Raw genomic sequence first — 22,661 nt, 5'->3', positions numbered from 1 at the left:
GAGGATCATAGGGGAAGGGAGGAAAAAATGAAACAAGAGGAACTCAGAGAGGGAGACAAACCATAAGAGACTCTAAAGCATAGGAAACAAACTGAGGATTGTTGGAGGGGGTAGGGGAATGGGCTGGTTTGGATGATGGACATTGGGGAGAGTATGTGTTGTGGTGAGTACTAGGTGTTGTATTAGACTGATGAATGACGGACCTGAATACCTGAAACAAGTATTACCCTGGGTGTGGAGTCTGCTTCAGATTCTCTCTCCCTCTCCCTCCCCTTGGCGCACCCTCTTTCTTTCAAAAAAAAAAAAAAAAGGCTAGGATGGGATTAAGGGAAGTTGGTGAGGGTTCAAATAAAATTTAATTGGTTATTGGTTGATAATTATTGAAAGTGGGAACTGATAACTATTGAAAATGGAAACAACTACTTGCTGCCCATTCTTTTGAAATTTTGGAGTTTTCCACAAATATTCAGTTACTCCTTCCCACGGGTCAGTTTTCCCCTGGGAAACAGTGTCTGGGGAGAAAATTCTCTGAGTCTGTGAGGTTGTGAAGGAAGGAGCACCAGGCAGTGGGAGGAGGATTCACTTGACCACGGATAAATATTGGTCAGTTTTTATTCCATTTGAAGTATAGTGCCTGCATTTTTTATTCCATTTTTATTTTATTTTATTTTTTTAAAAGATTTTATTTATTATTTATTTGACAGAGAGAGACTACATGTAGGCAGAGAGGCAGGCAGAGAGAGAGAGGAGGAAGAAGGCTCCCTGCTGAGCAGAGAGCCCGATGTGGGACTCGATCCTAGAACTCTGGGATCATGACCTGAGCTGAAGGCAGCGGCTTAACCCACTGAGCCACCCAGGTGCCCCCTATTTTATTTTTTAATTCCATTTGAAGTACAGTGCCTGCATCTTTCATATCCTTAACAAAGATGGCTTCATAGCAGGTGTTTTGTATGTCTTTCTGGAAGTCACTGATCTCTTCATCACTGTGTCTACCAGTTACAGCTGAACGAAGATATTTCTGTCGTTCCATAGAACAAATGCAAGGAAGAGAGGCATGTGAGTTTCTATGCTTCTTCTTTGGGTTGATGAGTAGCTTTCTCCTGAAATCTTCCTGGCAAGGGAGCCAGAGGAAGTAAAAAAAAAAGCACTGAAAACTCCTAGGTAGTCACATTAATTAACACATTTTCACAACCAGTTTTGTTTTTGACTAAGGCTGAATGGCAGGCTTCTGATTTCATCTCACAAGGGAGTCTCCTCTCACCGAAGCCTTCTGTGTGCATAATCAGCTAAAGGCCAGAGAGCAGGGACTCTCTTTCTTTCTTTTTTAAAAGAATATTTTATTTAAGAGAGAGCGCATGAGAGAGGGAGAGAGAGAGCACAGGCAGGGGGGAGGCGGAGAGGGAGAGTGAGAAGCAGACTTCTTGTAGAGCAGGGAGCCCGATGTGGGGCTCGATCCCAGAACCCTGGGATCATGACCTGAGCCAAAGGCAGACACTTAAACGACTGAGCCACCACAGGTGCCCAGGGACTCTGTTTCAATGAGGGAGAAAGCTAGTCCTTCCTTTCTTCTGCTATAGTATACTTTAAAGATTGAATGGAGGAAAAAAAATGAAAGTTTTCTTTTTTTTTTTTTTTTAATTTTATTTGTCAGAAAGAGAGAGGGAGCACACAAGTAGGGAGAGCTGCAGGCAGAGGGAGAAGCACGCTCCCTTCCGAGCAAGATGCCTGATGCAGGACTTGATCCCAGGACTCTGGGATCATGACCTGAGCTGAAGGCAGATGCTTAACCGACTGAGGCACCCAGGTGAACCTAGATTCACATTCTGAAATGCTTCTGAAAACTTAAAAGAATTTAAAAAAACTGCATGAAGTATATTTTCTAGCCCCAGCAGAACTAAACTATAAATTTATAACAAAGAGATAATCTGGAAAATCCCCAAATCTTTGGAAAAGAAAGATTACTAAATGGTACGTGGGTAAAAGAGGAAGTCACAGGGGAAGCAGAAAATATTTTGAGTTGGGTAAAAATGAAGTCACAACATATCAAAATGTATGGGGAATAGAGCTAAAGCAACACTTAGAGGAAGTTATACTATATATGCTAGTATCAGAAAAGAAGAAAACTATAAGTCAATAATCTAAGTTTCTACCTTAAGAAAGTGGGAAAGAAACGTAAAAAGTAAAAAAAAGTTAATTAGTAAAAAAAGTAAAAAGTAAATTAACTCAAAACGAGAGAAGGAGGGAAATAATAAGGAAAGAGCAGAAATCAGTGAAATGGAAAGCAAAAAAAGCAATAAACAAAATAGTGAACCAAAAGTTGATTCTTTGCCTGCTGGGTTTTTTTTTTTCTTTTTTCATTTCTCATTTATTTATTTGTTGATATAATTTTTTATTTAAATTCAATTAGTGAACATAGGGTGTATTATTAGTTTCAGAGGTAGAGTTCAGTGATGCATCAGTTGCATACAACACCCAGTGCTCATTGCATCACGTGCTCTCCTTCATGCCCAACCCCCAGTTAATCCATCCCCTACTCCTGCCCCTCCAGCAACTCTCAGTTTGTTTCCCATGATTAAGAGTCTCTTATGGTTTGTCTCCCTCTCTGATCTCATCATTTTATTTTTTCCTCTCTTCCCCTACGATCTTCTGCCTTGTTTCTTAAATTCCACATAGGAGTGAGATCGTATGCTAATTGTCTTTCTCTGATTGACTTATTTCACTTATCATAGTACCCTCTAGTTCCAACCACATTGTTGCAAATGGCAAGATTTCTTTTTTTTTTTGATGGCTGAGTCATATTCCTATATATGTATATATATATTCCTATATATGTGTATATATATATATATTCCTATATATGTATATAATATATATATATCACATCTTCTTTATCCATTCATCTGTCGATGGATATGTGGGCTTTTTCTATAGTATGGCTATTATGAACATTGCTGCTATAAACATTCGGGTGCACATGCCCCTTCGGATCACTACATTTGTATCTTTGGAGTAAATATCCAGTAGTACAATTGTTGGGTTGTAGGGTAGCTTTATTTTTAACTTTTTGAGGAACCTGCATACTGTTTTCCAGGGTAGCTGTACCAGCTTGCATTCCCACCAATAGCGTTAAAGAGGACTCCCCCTTCTCCAAATCCTTGTCAACATTTGTTGTTTCCTGACTTTTTAGTTTTCAAAAGATGGTTCTTTGAAGTAAAGCTGGTAAACCTCTAGCCAGAATGACCGTGAATATAAGACAGAATTCAAATTACCAATATTAGGAACGAAAGAGGGAATATCATTGCTGATCCTGCCAACACCTAAGGGACAAGAAGGGAGTATGATCATGTACAACATTATGCTGATAGACTTGACAATTTAGATAAAATGGATGAATTCTTTTCAAGAGACACAAATTACCAGAGCTCCCTCAAGAAGAAACAAATGACTGAATGGTCCTAGATCTTAAGGAAATTGAATTCATATTTGTAATTTTTCTTTCTTTTTTTTTAAGATTTTTAAAAAATTTATTCATGAGAGAGAGAGCACACAAGCAGGGGGAGAGGCAGCAGGAGAAGGAGAAGTGGACTCCTTGCTGAGCTGGGAGCCTGATGTGGGGCTCCATCCCATGACCCAAATATCATGACCTGAGCCAAAGGCAGACACTTAACCATCTGAACCACTCAGTTGCCCCTGAAATTTTTCTTTTTTTTTTTTTTTTTTTTTTTTAAAGATTTTATTTATTTATTTGTCAGAGAGAGAGCGAGCGAAAGCGAGCACAGGCAGACAGAATGGCAGGCAGAGGCAGAGGGAGAAGCAGGCTCCCTGTGGAGCAAGGAGCCCGATGTGGGACTCGATCCCAGGACGCTGGGATCATGACCTGAGCCGAAGGCAGCTGCTTAATCAACTGAGCCACCCAGGCGCCCCTGAAATTTTTCTAAGAAAGAAAACTTTGGGCTCAGACGGGTTCAATGCTATATACTACAAAACAATTTTTTTTTAAGATTTTATTCATTTACCTAACAGAGATCACAAGCAGGCAGAGAGGCAGGCAGAGAGGGGGGGGGGGAGCAGGCTCCCCGCTGAGCAGAGAGCTGGATGTGGGGCTCGATCCCAGGACCCTGAGATCATGACCTGAGCCGAAGGCAGAGGCTTAACCCACTGAGCCACCCAGGTGCCCTTATACTGCAAAACATTTTAAAGAAGAAATAGTGCCAGCTCTACACAAAATCATCTAGGAAATAGAAAAGGAGGGAGCACCTCCAACTTATTTAATCAAGCCATCTTCATTCTTTTTTTTTTCTTTTTAAGATTTTACTTATTTATTTGTCAGAGAGAGAGAGAGAGAGAGAGAACACACAAGCAGGGGGAGCAGGAGAGGAAGAAGCAGGCTCCTTGCCAAGCAGGGAGCCAGATGGGGGTCTCAATTCCAGGACCCTGGGATCATGACCTGAGCCAAAGGAAGATGCTTAACCAACTGAGCCACTTAGGCACCCAAGCCACTTTCGTTCTGATACCAAAACCAGATAAAGACATTAGAAGAAAACAACAAAATAATAAATCTTAAGACCACAGATGAAAAAAAAAAATCCTCAACAAAATATTAGAAAATGGAATCCAGCAATATGTAAGACGTGGGTGGCTCAGGTCATGATCTTGGAGTCCTGGGATCAGCCCTGCATCAGGTTCCTTGCTCAGAGGGAAGCCTGCTTTTCCCTCGCCCACTCCCCCTGCTTATGTTCCCTCTCCCGTTGTCTCTCTCTATCTCTGACAAATAAATAAAATCTTAAAAAAAAAAAAAGGAGAGAGAGAGAAAGACCATGGGGCACCTGGGTTACTCATATAGTTGAGTGTCTGCCTTCCACTCAGGTCATGATCCTCAAATCAAGCCCCGCGTCAAGCTCCCCCCTCAACGGGGTGTCTGCTTCTCCCTTTTCCTCTGCCTCTCTCTCTGCTCAGCCTCTCTCTCTGTATCTCTCTGTATCACATGAATTTAAAAATATATATATATTTTTTTTTAAAAAGACCAACTGAGCATTATCCAGGAAATGAAAGGTTAATTCAACATTCAAAAATCAGTCAAGGGGCACCTGGGTGGCTCAGTGGGTAAAGCCTCTGCCTTCAGCTCAGGTCATGATCTCAGGGTCCTGGGATCGAGTCCACATCGGGCTGTCTGCTCAGCAGGGAGCCTGCTTCCTCCTCTCTCTCTCTCTGCCTGCCTCTCTGTCTACTTGTGATCTCTCTCTGTCAAATAAATAAAATCTTAAAAAAAAAATTAGTCAATAAAATTTACCATATTAGCAGATTTAAAGAAGAAAAAAAGTATAATGATCTCAATAAATAAACATGGCAAAAAATTTTACCAAATTCAATATCCATTTGTAATAAATAGTATTGCAAATGTAATGTTACAAATTGTGATATTATTACAAATGGATGCTGAATTTGGTAAAATTCTCAACATGATAAAGAACATCTACAAAAAAACCCCAAAACCATCATCATAATTAGTACCAAAAGCCTGTAGGCTTTATGCCTCATACCAGGAACAAGTAACAAATGTCTGCTGTCATACTGTTATTCAACATTGTATTGGAAGTTATAGTCTGTATAATGAACTGAGAAAAGGAAATAAAAGGAATATAGATGGGAAAGGAAGAAATACAACCATCTCTATTCACAGATGATATGATCACATATGTAGGAAATCTCAAAGAATCTACAAAATAGCTTCTAGAACTAATAAGTTAAGCAAGGTTACAAGATACAATGTCAATCTACAAAAAGCAGTTATTCCCTGTACTAGCAACAATCGTAAATTGAAATTTTAAGAAATCATTTACAATAGCACCAGTAGACATGAAACACTTAGTATAAATCTAATGAAATATATGCCAGATATGCTTAAAACTAGAATACAGTGATGAAAGAAGTCAAAGAAGATCTAAAAAATGAAAAGAAATACTAATTCATGATTGAAAAACTTATTATTCAGGTGTCAGTTCTCAAATTGATCTACAAATTTAACACAATCCCAATCGAACTTTCCATTAAAAATTTTGGTGTAAAATTAATAATCTGGTTCTGAAATTTTATATGGGAAAGCCAAGGAGCTGAAATAGCCAAAACTATTTTGGGAAAGAGAGTGGAAAACTTTCAAAACTTGATTTCAACACTTACCCTAAAGAAATGGTAATCAAGACAGTCTGTATTGGTGAAAAGGTAGGCACATAGATCAACAGAACAGGACAGGAAGTCCAGAAATTTACCCACACCTGTATGGTCAGTTGATTTCTGGAGCAAAGGCAACTCAAAAGAATAAAGGATGATCCTTCCAACAAATGGCGCTGGAATAACTGGGTGTCCATATACCAAAAAGGAGGGAAGGAAGGAGGAAGAAGGGGGCGGGGAGGGAGATCAAGAAAGGAACTTTGACTTATCTCTTGCACTAAATATAAAAACTTAGTAAAAATAAACCACATAAACCTAAATGTAAAACACAACACTAGAAAATGCCTAGAAGAATATAAAGGGGAAGATGTTTGTGGCCCTGGGAAGGCAAATATTTCTTACATACGACACCAAAAGCACAGTTCATAAAAGAACGAACACTTGGACTTCATCAAAATTAAGAATTTTTTTTTTCTCTTTGAAAGGCATTGTTGTAAAAAGAAAAAAGAAGCCATAAGCTAGAAAAAGATATTGTACTATGCATATATGATAAAGGATTTATATCCAGAATATATAAAGAACTCTCAAAACTCATTAATAACAAAAGAAACAATGCAATAAAAATTGGACAAGAGATTTGAAGAGACTCTTTACCAAAGGAGGCATGAGGGTAGCAAATAGACAAAAAGTACTCAGAAAAACCTATTGAATGGGTGGATGAAGGAATGGGCAAATGAGATCTGGCTTTCTTGAATGCATTTGCTGCTTGATTAACTCTTCATTTTTTTTTATTTTTTTTAATTTATTTATTTGACAGACAGAAATCACAAGTAGCAGAGAGGCAGGCAGAGAGAGAGGGGGAGGCAGGCTCCCTGCCGAGCAGAGAGCCCAATGCCGGGCTCGATCCCAGGACCCTGAGATCATGACCTGAGCTGAAGGCAGAGGCCTTAACCCACTGAGCCACCCAGGCGCCCCCATTTTTTTTTTTTAAAGATTTTATTTCATTTGCTTGTTTTAGAAACAAGAGCAAGTTGGGGGGAGGGGCAGAGGGAGAGGAAGAGATAAAGAATCCCAAGCAGACTGTGTGCTGAGCAAGGAGCCAAGACATGGGGCTCAATCCCACGACCCTGAGATCATGAGCAGAGCCGAAACCGCAGGTCGGTTGCCCAACTGACTTAGCCACTCAGACATCCCTTGATTAACTGTTTAGAATTCTTTTTTTTTTTTTCAAGATTTTATTCATTTATTTGACAGAAAGAGATCACAAGTAGGCAGAGGGCGGCGGTGGGGTGGGAGGGGGAAGCAGACTCTCTGCTGAGCAGAGAGCCTGATGCAGGGCTCGATCCCAGAACCCTGAGATCATAACCTGGACCGAAGGCAGAGGCTTAGCCCACTGAACCACCCAGGCGCCCCTAGAATTCATTTTGATGATTATTCTAGTAATCAGAACAAGTGAAGATTATTCTAGTACAAACACACATACTAAAGCCAGATAAAAATAGGTTGTAAGTATCTTTATCTCTGGACCCTTCTAATAGGAAAAGTAATTTTTTAAAGTTAGCTACATTAAGGTAATTTGGGCCATGTCTTCAGCTTTCTAAAGATCTGGCTTAATGCAGGAATGGATGTAGACTATTCCAATAAGACTACAAAAATGATAAATTTCCATTAGAAAATTCCTCTCTCAATTAAACTTTTGATAGATACTCAGGATCAGTGAGTCAAATGACACTACTAGAGAAATAAAGTGTAGATGTGTCCCAGAAGACCACCCCACCACTGCAGCTTGGCCTGTAATAGGAATTTCTGCTTTATTTCAAAGCTAATAGTTTGTTTCTTCAGCACTCCTCATTTGCAGAAGTAGACAAGAATTAAAAGTTGTTATTACCTTCTCTCCACAAAGACTTCATTAGATGTCCTTCAGAGGTCTCTGAGAATAGGTACTTCTCCCTTGGTCTCTAGTATTTCACATTTTACATTTTGACTTGAATTCTATCTTCTGGAAGAATAAAGGATCTTAACTTAGTCCCATTAAAACATGTGGGTTTTTTTTTCTATTTGTTTTTTCATTTTCCTCAAGTAAAGGCTATTGACCTATTAACTCAGCTAGTTCCAGAGGATATCTGTTTGTTTTAAACTATTTGTCTAAGGAATTCAAAAGGTGATCAGGCCTTTCTGTTTATTCCTGTGCTCTGATTGGTATGAGAGCATATAATAGTTGTGATAGATAAGAGAGAGCATGCTAACATCCCAAGAGATAGTCTGGTTCCTGAATACAGCTTAGTCTGGATGATAAAATTATGTATACTTAGTGGCAAAAGTCCATTTAACAAGGTCCAAAGCCTTGCAGGACTTGCTAGAGTTTGGAGGTGAAGGCATGGACTAGGGGAGCAGGACGAGTCCTCTGCGTGGTAAAATAGACCATCTTCCACATACAGGGTCCTAAATGACTACTCTGTATCAAAGTTAAGAATATAGAGACTTTGGGGCACCCTGGGTAGCTCAGTGGATTAAGCCTCTGCCTTCACTCAGGTCATGATCTCAGGGTCCTGAGATCAAGCCCTGCATCAGGTTCTCTGCTCAGTGGGCAGCCTGCTTCCCCCTCTCTCTCTGCCTGCCCTGGCCTACTTGTGATCTCTCTCTCTGTCAAATAAATAAATAAAATCTTTAAAAAGTAAAAGAATATAGAGACTTTGGTTCCCTAGAAATGAGGGAAATTGATACACCAGGAATTCTAGCTATGGGCATATTGTCTCTTAAAGCTGTAGAGCTTAATGCAAAAGGGCAGGTGAGTACAAATTCAATTGGACCCATTGCTGTGCTTCATTCATTTTCCCTATGGGGAGGATGACTAGCACAGGTACACATGAACTGAAGTATGTATCTTTTTTTTTTTTAATCTATTTATTTGACAGAGAGAGACAGAGAAAGAGAGATCACAAGTAAGCAGAGAAGCAGGCAGAGAGAGGAGGAAGCAGGCTCCCCGCTGAGCAGAGACCCCGATGTGGGACTCGATCCCAGGACCCTGAGATCATGACCTGAGCTGAAGGCAGAGGCTTTAACCCACTGAGCCACCCAGGCGCCCCCAAAATTTTATTTGAGAGAGAGAGAGAGAGCATGAGCAAGGGGAAGGACAGAGGGACAAGCAGACTCCCCCCGCTAAGCAGGGAGCCCCAACTTGGAGTTCCATGCCAGGACTCTGGGATCATAACCTGAGCCGAAGGTAGACACTTAACTGACTGAGCCACCCAGGTGCCCCTTCCTTTTTTTTTTTTTTTTTTTTTGTTTTGTTTTGTAAACACTGTGGTGTTGGCATGGTGCAGGCCATGACAAAGTAAAGACCACATTTTTTTCAGGATGTTGCTAATATCAGTGATATCATTTGCTAAGGAGCTGCAATTCCATTAGCCAATAATAATAATATATTTTTCAAAGGTCTTTGGATCCAATGAGATTCTCATTAGAATGTCACAGAAACCATAGGTGGTGTGCAGTAACAAAAAAGTGGGGAGGGTGCCTGGGTGGCTCAGTGGGTTGAAGCCTCTGCCTTCAGCTCAGGTCATGATCCCAGGGTCCTGGGATCAAGGCCCACATCTGGCTCTCTGCTCAGCGGGGAGCCTGCTGCCCTTCCTCTCTCTTTGCCTGCCTCTCTGCCTACTTGTGATCTCTGTCTGTCAAACAAATAAATAAAATCTTTCTTTTAAAAAATGGGGGGGGGGATAGGTCTATATTAAATATTACTTGAATGCTTACTGTGTGACCGAAGCTAAAAAGACAGTTGAAATGAACATTTTTCAGGCAAATTCTAATCTAAGCTCAAGTATTTGTAGAACTAAGGTAATTACAAATTACCTTTAACAGAACTAGTTACGATGCTGACCAAGTACACTCAAGACTGTTAAGAAAAGCCTAGGTGGCTTGGTTGGTTAAGCATCAGATTTTTCATTTTGGCTTAGGTCATGATTTCAAGGTTGTGAGACTGAGCCCCACATCAGTCTCCACGCTGGGTGTGGAGCCTGCTTCAGATTCTCCCTCTCCCTGTAACCCTTCCCTCTCTAAAAAAAGGTTATTGTCATATGTACTTTTCTATCCAACTAGTTTAATGACAGAACCAAATGCAATTCCAAAAAGATTCTTCATAACTCATTTTCCTGAGTTCTGACCTCTTCCCTTGGAAAGGATCAATCACATTAAAGCCTTCTGTTAATTTTTTTCCTTTTCAAAGGTTGGATAAACAAAGAAATCTGTGAAAGTCACTCTAGTTAAGATAGAACTCGGCTTATTTAGATAAGCAAGTTGGGCAACAACAGTTAAGGTGTCTTTATTGACACTGGCAGCTAGCCTGGGTATTTCCAAATGCGATTTATTTTTTAACTTACCTTCATGTTTAAATTCTGAACTGAGTTTTTACATCCACAAGGAATCAGCTCTTCATTTTAAAGTTCTAATTTGTCTTTCTCGTATGAACAGCACCATGGGTAGCCAAAGAACACATATGGCCAATTTTTTTGAAGTATTTTAACGAGTAAACGAAGAAGGAATGACAGAGCCAGAATGTCACAATTTTGCAATCCCTAATGAATCAGTGGATGTAGGCTCTGAGCATCATCACCTGATGCCGAAGCATCACAGAAAGAGTGACAATTGGTTGGCAGGTGCCTCCTGATGGAAACACACAATCACCTCTGAAGTATTCTGCCCCAGATTTCTAACCTGAGTCTGATCAAGCCCCTAGAGCTAGTTACAGTTATCAGTTTACAAAAGCACAGAGGTCAGAAGCACATGAGAAACTGTTCCCTGGGGCTGTAGTCCACAAAATCCAGACTGCAGGAAATCTACAGTATAAGTTGCAAGAAAATCAAAAGAGATGGAGGGGAAAAGTGGAGACGAAAGAGACACAAGAGATGTAGCAACCCATGGCTATGTTAAAAAAAGACAAATTTTGGAAATTTGTATACTTGATGTCCATAGTTAATGTCATTAATAAGTTATGGATAACGTTTAAGAAATTACAATGGTTTTGTCACTTTGTGTGTTTTCTTATTTGTTTGTTTAAGTAGGCTCCATGCCCAACTCTTGACCCTGAGATCAAGAACTGAGCTGAGATTGAAAGTAAGATGTTTAATGGACTGAGCCACCCCAGGGACACTTATGTGTATTTTTTAAAAGATTTCTTCTTTAGTGGTACATACTGACATATTCAATGACAAATTATTACATCTGGGATTTGCTTCACAGTAACAGAATGGGAAAAAAAAGATCAAAATAATAGAACAGGGAAAAGTAGGTAGGGGTATAGATGAAACAAGATTAGTCATGGGTAGATAATCTCTAAAAAAGGTGATGGATGCGTTGGAGTTCATTAATATGTATACCTTTTTTAGATGTTTGGAATTTTCCATAATTAAAAAAATTCAAATTGCTGTGAAGTTTATATTTCATCTGCTCTTCCAAACCACAGAAAGCAAGTTTCTCTGCCAAGTTTATAAGGATTCTTAAAGATAGGATTATTCAAAATAGCATGGTATCATAGAAAGAATCCAACAGGTTTCAAATGGCATTCTGGCTTCCCCATTTCCCAACTGTCTGACCATGTGACCCTGGGTATACCATTCCCCTTCTGAGGTTCTTCATCTGTACTGTGGTAAGCCACACAGCATTTACGTTATATTATGTTTATGTTAGGTTTATGTTAGATACCCAATAGTCACCTACAAATACTACATTTGAGCTAAAAGAATGATGAGCTTATAAATTGAGGCTGCCTTCTATAACTTCTGGGTTAATCTTAGGATCCCTTTGGTCTGCTTCCCAGATGTTGAAGAAGTTGCTCAGGTTGCATGGTTGAAGTCTGGGTCAAGCAAGAAGCTCTTCAAGTATCTGAACCTCATTTAGGTTCTTCTACTCTATTCTTTCTAGAAGGCCCATTCATTAATATACAGTTGAAGTAAAATGTTAACTATCTGAGGGTACAGGCCTTTCACCTCCTTCATTAAGTTTATCCTAGGTGTTTTATTCTTCTTGGTGCAGTTGTAAATGAGATTGTGTTGAATGAACTAAGCGAATGAATGAATGGAACTGGCATCAAATTGTCTATTTGGTTTCAGCCTGTCAGCTTTAAGTAGAATATCACTTTCTGATTTCCACAGGCATTAGATCAAAAACAGTATCAATAATTAGTAGTTTCGCTGCAGGCATTTTTCTAGTGCTTTATTCATATTAATTTAATCCTAATAGCCATATATAATGCATTATTTTTATCCCCATTTTATAGACCAAGAAACTGAAACACCGAGAATTAGGTAACTAAGCCAGTATCACATAGCCACTACGTGGCAGGGCTGACTCCTGAGCCCATTGATGGTAAGGTTTTTTTTTTTAAAGATTTTATTTATTTATTTGACAAAGAGAGATCACAGGCAGGCAGAGAGGCAGGCAGAGAGGGGGGGAAGCAGGCTCCCTGCGGAGCAGAGAGCCCTGGTGCGGGGCCTGATGCCAGGACCCCGGGACCACCACCGGAGCTGAAGGCAGAGGTTTCAACCCACTGATCCACCCAGGCACCCCTGATTGTAAGATTTTAAGACACTTGGTTAACAAATTCCTACCTGTTCATGGTCTAAAGCTACGCACTCCTTATAAGCAAATATCTAACTGACTTTTAACACTCCAACGACAGTTAACTCTAAATACTAGGAGGTTATGTGACAACAATTAGCCCTGACACGGATGGCTAGTCACTCTGCTACTTCACAAAACTGCAAACTCACCCGCAGTCCTTCAGGTGTGGAATGCTAAGTGTATACGGCAGGGACCTCCGTGTACATGCAGATGTGGTGTACTGACTCTCAACAAACACATTTACCTTTCCTTGCATTTCAGTGTACTACATCGGCCACATAAAAAATCAAGCATTCCCAACGCTAAAGAGCGGGAAAGGTCATGCAGCACGCACAGGTCTATCTTTCCTAACATCTTCCACCTGGGTGACAAAAACTTCAAAAAATTAAAAGCCCAGCATCTAAGACCCCATACTTTCTGTTCACGCTTAAGTGTTCAACTAACCGTTGGTGGTAGTAACTAAAAAGTCCCTGGAATGAGACCTCTGCAGGCACCGTCGTGTGAAACAAGCAGTTGCCGGCTCAGACTGATCCGCGCCCGACTTGAAGCCAAAGAGAGCCGGACTGCTCCGTGGATCTAAGACACCCACACCCCGCAAACCCGCAGGAGCATAAGCCATTCCCTTTGACGTGTGCTTGAAAACCGCGGAGCCCAGCTAAGAGGAGGGGCAGAGCCCTCGCCTCTACAGCTGCGGGTCCTCGCAGCTCCCGCAGCCACCGCCGCCTCGGCGGGGGCTGGCAGCGGGCAGCCGCCGGCGGGGAGGTCCGCGCGGACGCTCTGCGAACGTTGGGCCACGCCACGCGACGGGCGTCGGCTGCGCCTGCAAATCGCCACCCGGCCGGCAGGGGGCGCCGCGGACGGAGCCGGGCGTCCGGGAGGGGGCGCGCTAGGCCGCCGGGGGCCACCCGCTTCGCCGGGCCCCGCCCCTCCCCCCGCCGCCCTCCTCGCGCCGCGGCCGGCGAGCCCCCGGCGAGGGGAGGGGGTGGGGAGCGGCGGGCGCCCGAAACGGCCCTGGAGCTCGGAGCGCCGCGCGGGAGCGGCGCGAGCCCGAGGGGGCGGGGAGGCGGGCGGGCGTGCGCGCGCCGGGCGTGGGTGTGGGCGTGGGTAAGTAGAGCGGGCGCGGCGGGAGCGCGGGGCAGAGGAACGCTGGCTACCCTGGACAGCGCATCTTCGCCCGCCGGGGTCGCCGCGCCTCAGCGGATCATGGTGAGTGGGCGCCGCGCGCCGCCGCCGCCGCCTTTCTCCTTTCTCTCCGCGACCAACGCACTGGGCGGGAAGGGGCCGGGCGGACGGCGGCAGCGCGGGAGCCGCGGGTTCGACTGCTGGAACCCGTGGCGCTCGGTGGGCCTGGGGAGGGGGCGGTGAACGTTTGGGCTGGGGGGGGGGGTGGGCGCGCGGGCCGGGGCCGCGGGCTCGGGATCTTTGTCTGGGGGTCGCGGTCCCGCCCCGGCACCTCGAGGCGCCCGCTCGCGTCCAGCCTCCTGTTGCAAGCGCGCAGCCGGCCGGGCGCCCGGGATGCCCGACGAAACCGCCCCCCGTTCCCGCGGCGGCCATTCCCGCTCGCCTCCCGCACCGTGCTTTCCTCCCCGGCCCGACCCCCGCCGGGGGGCCGGCGTTTCCCTCGCGTGGTCCCGACCCTGCCTCCGGAAATTCTGGGGGTTTTGTCTCTAACGGTTGAACCCATGCCTCCTCTCGTCCCCGCGCCGTGCCTGCAGTCCCGGGGGTGTGTCTGCGTGCTTGCCCCGGCCTCCCGGGCTTTGCATCGTGGAATCGGGGAGGTTCCCATTTGTTTACGGAGATGGGGGGGGGGCGGTCTGGTGTGTTCCTTGCGACGACGACTCTCCCAGTTTCCCGGGCCAGTACTCGACTCTGAATTCACCCCGCTTTTTGCTGCCCACGGGGCTCTGTCCTGGAGAGAGAGGGGTGCGTGTGTGTCCGTGGGTATCCCAGGAACTGCCCGAGAGTTTTGGCAGAAGAACCTGGTTCTGTGACTACAAAAAGAGAAAGTGATGTGGTTTCCATATGGTTCCTTCTCCACTATGGGGCTTGTTAAAGTATGCTAATCTCCTTTCTTTTCCCACTCCGGCTGACACTGATCAGGCCCGGATTTTGCTCTCTCTCCACGCTCTCAGGCTCACACCATCTACCTGATTATACGTGAAGCGAAGCCGTCTCCGCCTTCTCTGGCCACCCTGTCTAAAATTTCAGCCTTTCCTACCCACCCACCACAGTAACTAACCCCCTTCTTGCTTCATTTTTTTTTTTTTCCTTTATAGCATTATTTAACAGACTCTTGTTTATCTTGTTTACTCAAGTGTTCCCCACTAGAATGTAAATATCAGCGCTGAGATTTTTTTCATTTTGTTCACTGCTAGTATTTCTAGTACCTATAACAGTGCTTGGCATATAATATGTGCTTCATAAAGAGAAAATTAACCCCCAAACCCAGCCTACTAATGCTGATGTACAAATGGGAAGCAGCAGAGCAGCTACAAGGATTACCTGTCCAGTTGACAGTCTATAAGGATGAGAAGCTCAAGGGAAGTTTGAGAAGAGAGATGCTCCTGGAAATGAGGGACTCAGTGTGGCGACTCTCAGTGAGAAGAGTGAGCTAGCCATCTCTTAATGCCCGGGTCTATCGCTTCATGTCCTTGACACCTTTGCACTTGGATGGATAAGGCAGTTTTAGAGCTAACTGGCTCCTTGGGGGCCTGAACCTTTGTTACAGATTATTATGAATTGTAATGAGTAAGAAAAGTCCAAGGATTTCACCGTAATTGGAATGGAAGAGTCATGGGAATTAATCTCAGCCAAAATAAAGGGCTTGCTCTTGTTAATTCTACCCTGTACTGTTGTGATACTGCCTTTTCAGAAAACCATTTTTCAGAAACTTTGGGTTTTCCGAGGAGGTATTTTTGTGCCTATGTCCACATAAAAGTCCTGTCGCTTTAAAAAATGATGCTGGCAGTGGGAAGGTTTCTGAGGGTTAAATTCCAAAATAAGCTACTGGGTCCATACAGAGAGATACTGCTTTGAATCCATGTCCAACGTGAATGTAGTTTTTCTCGATGTCTGCTAATTAGTCTTATTCCAAAGCTTATATTTTTTCCTTCAAATTCCCTTTTGCTTTCCCCTTTCTATAGTGTAAATGTTTAGCAAACCTTTGTTTTAAGCCTGGGGACATGTGTTTTTATAATCTGAGCCGAACTGCCTAGTAAAATTTACATGGGCAAGTTCCTGAAAATGATGTAATTTAGCTGTTACTCTTCATGTTTAGCTGTTCTGTGATAACTGCTGTCATGGCCAGATAGGTAATAAAGATGAAAGATGGAAAGGAAGGAATGATACATTTGTCTTTAAAATTAAATCCAACCCACCAAACATAAATGAAAAACACCTCATTCTTTTGGTCCCAATTTATATTTGTAGGAGATTTTATGTTATTCCAGTCAAAATATCAAGACATTTTTCCCCCGTCTATTCCTCAAGGAATATATTTTTTAAGGAATATAAATCCTCTCTCAAAGCTATCCAGTTGGGTAAGCTTAATTCTTGTTCTTTCAACAAAAAAGTTGCAATTTCATCCAGCTCCCTTAAAAACACCTTTTTAAAATTGGCGTATAATTGATCCCTTCAAAACATTTTAATCACAGTTTGGGAGGTTCAAGCGCTATCATAGTCTGAAAGAGGGTTTTTAAAATTTAAGTAGCTCCGTATCGTAAATTTGTTATATTCAGAAAACTGGGTCTTACTATAGAGGGTTGTGCCCAGAATCCTCTCCCTTGGACAGTCTGCCGTCTAACCTGACCATTTTGGATATTTAGGAGTAGATGTTGTTAAGGGACAAGAGATTACACCAGTAAGCTCTTATTTAAGCTCAACATGGTAAAAATATGCCAACATGAGTAGCTCAGCAAAATTCTGAAGTTACAAATTTATACATTTGTATTGTAATCGAATTAGGACATCTCTGGTATGTCTCTGACTCTTGACAGTGAACCATTCTAATAAGTTGTTAGTTTAAATATAGCCAGTTAAAATCTAACAGTTGAAGAGCTGCAGAGTATAAATTGTTCTGGAATTGATGATGTGGCAGTTTAGACCTTGAGATCTGGAGTGAGTCATGGATTTGAATCCCAACACCAAGATACAACTTTGTGACCTTGGGCAGGTTAACTTGTTTAGGACTTAGTTTTTTTTCTATAAAAGAAGACAATGATACCATTTCATAAAGCTGTTGGAAGGAACAAAGAAGATAATGCACTAACTCTGGCCAGTATAGTTCTTCGAGCATTCAGTGAATATTATCTTTATAATGACGTGCGTTCTTTCTCCCATATCTGGCTGTTTTCAGTTGAAAAAAATCTCAGAATAATGTCTTTGATTTACTCATGGATCTCATCCCCTTATGTGATCCTGAAATCTATCTAGTAATGCTCTGTATCAACACCGTCCAGTAGGAATCTGCAAACTGTATATGTAATTAAAAATTTTCTAATAGTGGTGTTAAGAAGTAAAAAGACAGGTGAAATTAATTTCAGTAACAGATTTTAGTTAACCCAATTCATGCAAGTATTATTTCAACATGCAAGCATTGTAAAAAAAAAAAAAAAAAAAAAACTAGTGCACATTTTTCCCCCATATGAAATCAACATCTTGTTATGTGTTTTATACTGACAGCACATTCGGGAGCTCAGTAGCCACCTGTGGGACAAAACAGGCCCAGATGACACACATCTTCCAAAATTACCTCCTGTGTGCTGGGCCCTTCTCTCTCCTGGTGAGAACCTCACTGCCGCCTTAAACCTAGTGTTACCAAGTCAGCTACTCAGCTTTCAGATTGTCCTCTCTGTTCCCTTTGGCTGCTAGTAATTCCACCAGCTCTCAAGTCTACTGTGTCTGAAATTGGATTCTTGCTTGGCTTTTTCTTTTCTATTGTTCATTGTATATCTTCTCACATTTTGAGACTCTCTTTATATCTCCTCTCTTCTCCAGCCCCCTCTCCACTATTGTCTTTCTTACAGATTTCCTCCTTTGTAGCATCTTAGTTTTTAAACTTTGTACTTGAAGCTCATTATTTTTTCAAGGCCAGAGTCCTCATTGTCCTGTAGTAGCTTAAAGCTAGGTCCTGACTTGTTTCCAAGGTCTCCCTCTTGTCTGCTCGCTGTGTTGCGCTTCCCTTCCTTCTGGCAACCCCCTCACCTCCCCTTCCTGCCTCTGGAGAGAGGTCGCTCTCTACCTCCCTATCGCTGGGCTCCGCATTCTCGCCATTCTCTCATAGCTCTTTCGTATGTTAATTTATAAATGCTTTCTATTTTATTTATTTATTTATTTATTAAAAGATGTTATTTATTTATTTGACAGAAAGAGATCACAAGTAGGCAGAGAGGCAGGCAGAGAGAGGAGGAAGCAGGCTCCCTGCTGAGCAGAGAGCCCGATGCGGGACTCGATCCCAGGACCCTGAGATCATGACCTGAGCCAAAGGCAGCGGCTTAACCCACTGAGCCACCCAGGTGCCCCAATGCTTTCTATTTTATACCTTATTCTTGTGTTTCACACCTTTATCAAATATCCAAAGAAATAGAATTCCTTTAACTAAAAATCTGATATTGCAATGACCCACCCAAGGAAAGAAGCACAGATAAAGGAAGGGCAATAATAAACCATGAGAAGGTAAAAATGAAATTATTCTTTGAGCTTTAACTATCTTTCAAGAAGTATCAGTGGACCTAATAATAATAGCAACAACCACCACAACTGTGGTAACACCTTACTCAGGGCTTTTTAGGAAACAGAGCAGCCTTCTTCTAGCCTGGTGAACAGAGGCAGGAAACAACAGCAAGGTGTTGGACCAAGAGTCAAGAAACCTAGTTTCTTTCTAGTCCTAGCTTGTTTTTACTGACTAGCTCTATTGCCTTAATTCCATCACACTGAGACACTATTTACTCATCTGCAAAATGGGATATTCTCCTTTCACAGGGTTATTTTGGCAGAATCAGTGGAGCCTTTACACTGGCTCTTCCCTCTGGCTGCCTGGCCAGATCTTTCTGCCAGAAAGCTGTATGGCTGTCTTCTTAATATGTTTTTTTTTTCTTCTTCTTCTTTCATAAGTGTTAAGAGAAAATGATCTTATGATCAAAAAAATTGGGGGAAGCAGTAGTCTAGACAGGTTTCTTCTTTTCTTTCTTTTTTTTTTTTTTTAATGTTTCAGGAGTACAACACAGTGATCCAAAAAACCCTATACCTTATGCAATGCTCACTAGAAGCGTAGCTATCATTGGTCCCCAGACAGTGCTATTACAATACAATACAAAACAGACTGTATTCTCCAGGCTGTACCTTTCATCCCTGTGACTTCTTCATTCCTGAACTGGAGTCCCGCATCTCCTACTCCTCTTCATTCATTTTGTTTGTCCTCCAATCCCTCCTCCCCCTGGCAGTCACCTGTTCTCTGTATTTATGAGTCTGTTTCTGCTTTTCTTTCTTCCTCTGCGTTTTTTTTTCTTTCTTTTTTTTAGGTTCCATGTATACATGAAATCCTGTAGTGTGTGTGTTTCTCTGTTAGACTTATTTCAGTTAGCATCACACTCTCTAGGTCTTTCCATGTTGTCATAAATGACAAGATTTTTTTTTAAAGGTTTTATTTATTTATTTGTCAAAGAGAGAGAGGACAAGCAGGCAAAGTGGCAGGTAGAGGCAGAGAGAGAAGCAGGCTCCCCCCTGAGCAAGGAGCCCGATGCGGGACCTGATCCCCGGATGCTGGGATCATGACCTGAGTGGAAGGCAGCAGCTTAACTGACTAAGCCACCCAGGTGGCCCTTTTTTGTTTTGGGTTTTTGTTTTTGTTTTTACTAATATTCTATTGTGAGATATATATACAAATATATCACACATCTTATTTATCCATTTATCTATCGATGGACACCTGGGTTACTTTCATATCTTGGCTATTGGAAATAATGCTGCAATAAACATAGGGGTGCTTATATCTTTTGGAGTTCGTGTTTTCCTTTCTTTTGAGTAAATACCCAGTAGTGGAGTTGCTGGATCATATGGTGGCTCTATTTTTAATTTTTGGGGGCACCAAAAAATTTTTCTACAGTGGCTGCACCATTTTATGTTCCCACCAACGGTGCACGAGGGTTCCCTCTTCTCCACATCCTCGCCGACACCTGTTATTTTTCTTTTTTTGGATACTGGCCATTCTGGCAGGTGTAAAGTGAAATCTCAGTGTGGCTTTGATTTGTATTTCCCTGATGCCGAGCGAAGTTGATCAGATTTTCATGTGTCTGTTGGCCATCTGGATGTCTTAGTTGGAAACATTTCTATTCAGGTCCTCTACCCATTTTTTAATTTGATATTATTTGGGGGTTTTGGTGTTGAATTGTGTAAGTTACATATTTCAGAAATTAATCCTTCATCAAAGATATCATGTACAAATACATTCTTCCACTCAGCAGATTGCCTTGTTTTGTTGTTTCTTTCCTTCATTGTCCAGAAGCTTTTTATTTTGATGCAGTCCCTGTCGTGTATTTTTGCCTTTGTTTTCCTTGCCTGACGAGAGCGATCTAGGAAACTGTTAATAAGGCTGATAGTCAAGAAATTTCTGCTTGTGTTTTCTTCTAGGATTTTTATGGTTTGGGGTCTCACATTTAGGCCTTTAATCCATCTCGAGTTTCTTTTTGTGTATGGCGTGAGAAAGTTGGGCACCTTCCTTCTTCTGCATGTAGCTGTCCCGTTTTCCCAGCACCATTAACTGGAAAGACTGTCTTTTCTTCATTGTATATTCTTGCCTCCTTTGTCATAGACTGAATAACCCACATAAGCATCAGTTCATTTCTGGACTCTCTCTCCTGTTCCGTTGATCTGTGTGTCTGTTTTTATGCCAGTACCATGCTGTTTCGATTTCTGTAGCTTTGTAGTATATTTTGAAATCAGACTGTAATGCCTTCAGCTTCGTTCTTCTTTCTCAAGATTGCTTTGGCTGTGCAGGGTCTTCTGTGGTTCCAGACCAACGTTAGGATTGTTTATTCTGAGATGCGTGGAAAGTGCTGTTGTATGTTGATCGTGATTACACTGAGTCTGTATGTTGCTTTGGGTAGTACGGACATTTTAACAATATTATTCCTCCAATCCATGAGTATGATGTATCTTTTCATTTGTATATGGGCTCTTTAATTTCTTTTATCCATGTTGTATAGTTTTCAGCATCTAGGTCTTTCACTTCCTTGGTAAAGTTTATTCCTAGGTATTTTATTCTTTTTGGTGTAGTTATAACTGGCATTGTTTTCTTAATTTCTGTTTCTGCTTTGTTATTAGTATATAGAAATGCCCCAGATTTCTATGTATTAATTTTATATCTTGCAACCATACTGAATGCTTTTATTCGAACAGTGTTTTGGTGAAGTCTTTAGGGTTATCTAAAGTATCCTGTCATCTGCAAATAGTGAGTTTTCTTTTTTCCCTCCCCATTTGGATACTGTTTATTTCTTTCCTTGTGTGATTGCTATGGCTAGGACTTACAGTATCATGTTAAATTAAAGTGGTGAGGTGAACATCCTTATCTTGTTCCCGATCTTAGAGGAAAAGCTTTCAGTTTTTCACCATGATGTTCGCTCTGGTTTGTCATGTATGGCCTTTATTATGTTGAGGTATGGTCCCTCTAAGCATACTTTGTTTAGCATTTTTTGTCACAAGTGGATACCTGTGTTCATCAGGTATATTGGCCTATAGTTTCCTTTTTGTGTAGTTTTGGTGTCAGGGTATTATTGACCTCATAGAATGTATCTGGACATTTCCTTCCTCTTCTGTTTTTTGAAATAGTTTGAGAATTGATGTTAATTCTTGAAATGTGTCGTGGAATTTACCGTGAATCCATCTGGTCCTGGGCTTTTGTTTGTTGGAAAGTTTTTTGATTACTGATTGAATTTTGTTGTTAGTTTCGTCTGGTTAGATTTCCTATTTCTTCATGACTGCTTTTGGAAGATGGTACATTTCTAAGAATTTATCCATTTCTAGGTTGTCCAGTTTGTTGACATATAATTTTTCTTAGTAACTTTTATATTCTTTTGTATTTCTATGGTGTTCATTTCTGATGTTACTTATTTGCATCCTCTTTTTTTTTTTTCTTAATGAGTTTGGCTAAAGCTTTATCAATTTTGTTATCTTTTTGAAGAAACGTTCTTGGTTTCTTTTTTTTTTTATCTCTATTTCATAGATTTCTGCTCCAATCTTTATTATTTCCTTTCTGTTGATTTTTCTGCTTGGATGATCTACCCATTGTTGTAAGTGGGTGTTAAAGTTGCCTGCTGTTATTATATTACTGTCAATTTCTCCCTTCATATTTTTCAGTATTTATGTATTCAAGTGCTCCATTGTTGGGTGTGTAGATATTCACAATCATTATATCCTCTTGTTATATTGATCCCTTTATCATTATGGAATGCCATTTTTTGGTTACAGTCTTTGTTTTATTTTATTTTTTTAAAGATTTTATTGATATGAGAGAGCACACACATGCACACACACAGGGAGAGGAAGAGGGAGAAGTAGACTCCACACTGAGCAGGGAGCCCCGACGCAGGGCTCAATCCCAGGACCCTGAGATCATGATCTGGGCTGAAGGCAGAGGCTTAACCAGCCAAGCCACCCAGGAACCCCACAGTCTTTGTTTCAAAGTCTGTTTTGTCTGATACAACTCTTGCTAGTTTGGCATTTTTATTTTTGTCTCCCTTTGCATGGAATATTTTTTTCCATCCCTTTACTTTCAATCTGTATTTGTCTTTAGATCTGAAGTGGGTCTCTTGTAGGCGGCGTATGTGCCATGTGTCTTTTATTTTTAATTCAGTCATCCTGTATCTTTTGATCATTTAGTA

At 41.7% G+C, this 22,661-nt stretch overlaps 1 protein-coding gene across 1 annotated transcript in view; it reads left to right on the top strand.

Annotated features, from left to right (window-relative positions):
• Positions 1-13,791: 13,791 nt before the first annotated feature.
• ELOVL2 (ELOVL fatty acid elongase 2) overlaps positions 13,792-22,661 on the top strand; it is a 63,618-nt gene continuing 54,748 nt past the window's right edge. The window contains exon 1 of the mRNA XM_045067011.1: positions 13,792-13,992. Coding sequence (XP_044922946.1) covers positions 13,990-13,992 — 3 coding nt within the window. The 5' untranslated portion in view covers positions 13,792-13,989. The remainder of the gene's footprint in view (positions 13,993-22,661) is intronic.

The sequence above is a fragment of the Mustela putorius genome, unplaced genomic scaffold, assembly GCF_011764305.1.
Source record: "Mustela putorius furo isolate JIRA1106 unplaced genomic scaffold, ASM1176430v1.1 tig00003870_pilon_pilon_pilon, whole genome shotgun sequence".
Taxonomy (NCBI): Eukaryota; Metazoa; Chordata; class Mammalia; order Carnivora; family Mustelidae; genus Mustela; species Mustela putorius.
Note: the sequence above shows the minus strand (reverse complement) of the source record. Positions and strands in the feature narration are given on the sequence as shown.